General features: G+C 72.0%; 1 protein-coding gene across 2 annotated transcripts in view; it reads right to left on the reverse strand.

The window, feature by feature from the left end:
- The window catches only part of TMED2 (transmembrane p24 trafficking protein 2), a 6,832-nt gene extending 6,460 nt beyond the window's left edge, over positions 1-372 (reverse strand). For both annotated transcript variants that reach the window (XM_085321049.1, XM_085321048.1), the window contains exon 1: positions 70-372. In XM_085321049.1, the coding sequence (XP_085177175.1) occupies positions 70-357 (288 nt within the window). In that variant the 5' untranslated portion in view covers positions 358-372. The remainder of the gene's footprint in view (positions 1-69) is intronic.
- Positions 373-608: the final 236 nt, after the last annotated feature.

Genomic DNA, 608 nt, shown 5'->3' on the forward strand with positions numbered 1-608 from the left:
CGCCTCGCCGCCGTCCCGCCCGCGGCGGCCGGGCCAAGGTCAGCGCGGCGCGGCGCCGTCCCGCCTCACCTCCACGTCGATGTCGAGGAACCCCCCCTCCGCCACCTCGAAGATGAGCCCCATCTTGGTGCCGGAGGGCACCCGCTCCAGGAAGCACTCCTCGGCGTGCGCGTCGATGCTCACGAAGTAGGCGGCGGCCGGGGCGGCCAGCGCGGCCAGCAGCGCCAGCACCGCCCGCACCGGCGACATGGCGGAGCCCAGGGGGAGGGGGCGCCGAGCGGCGGACCAGCAGGAAAAGGGGAGGGGGCACTTCCGCCCCTCGCCACGCCCCTTCCGGGGCACGGGGCCGCCGCTCATAGGCCGGCACAATCCCACTGCCACGTACGGCCGGGCCTACGGTGGCCATCGAGGACCCGCTCACAGAGGAACGAGCTTAATCCCTGAGGCGGAGAACCGCGCGTCTCAGGAGGCGAGGCCCGTCCAAACATCAACCAATGAGAGCTGAGGAAGGGCGGAGCGTCGGCGGCAGAAGACCAATCAGCGCGAGACAGGAAGAGCGGCCCTATCAGAAAGGAGAAGAGCCGCGCGCGGAGATAGGCGCGGGGTGG

The sequence above is a fragment of the Rhea americana genome, unplaced genomic scaffold (genome assembly GCF_003343005.1).
Source record: "Rhea americana isolate MKP2758 unplaced genomic scaffold, rheAme1 scaffold_68, whole genome shotgun sequence".
Lineage (NCBI taxonomy): Eukaryota > Metazoa > Chordata > Aves > Rheiformes > Rheidae > Rhea > Rhea americana.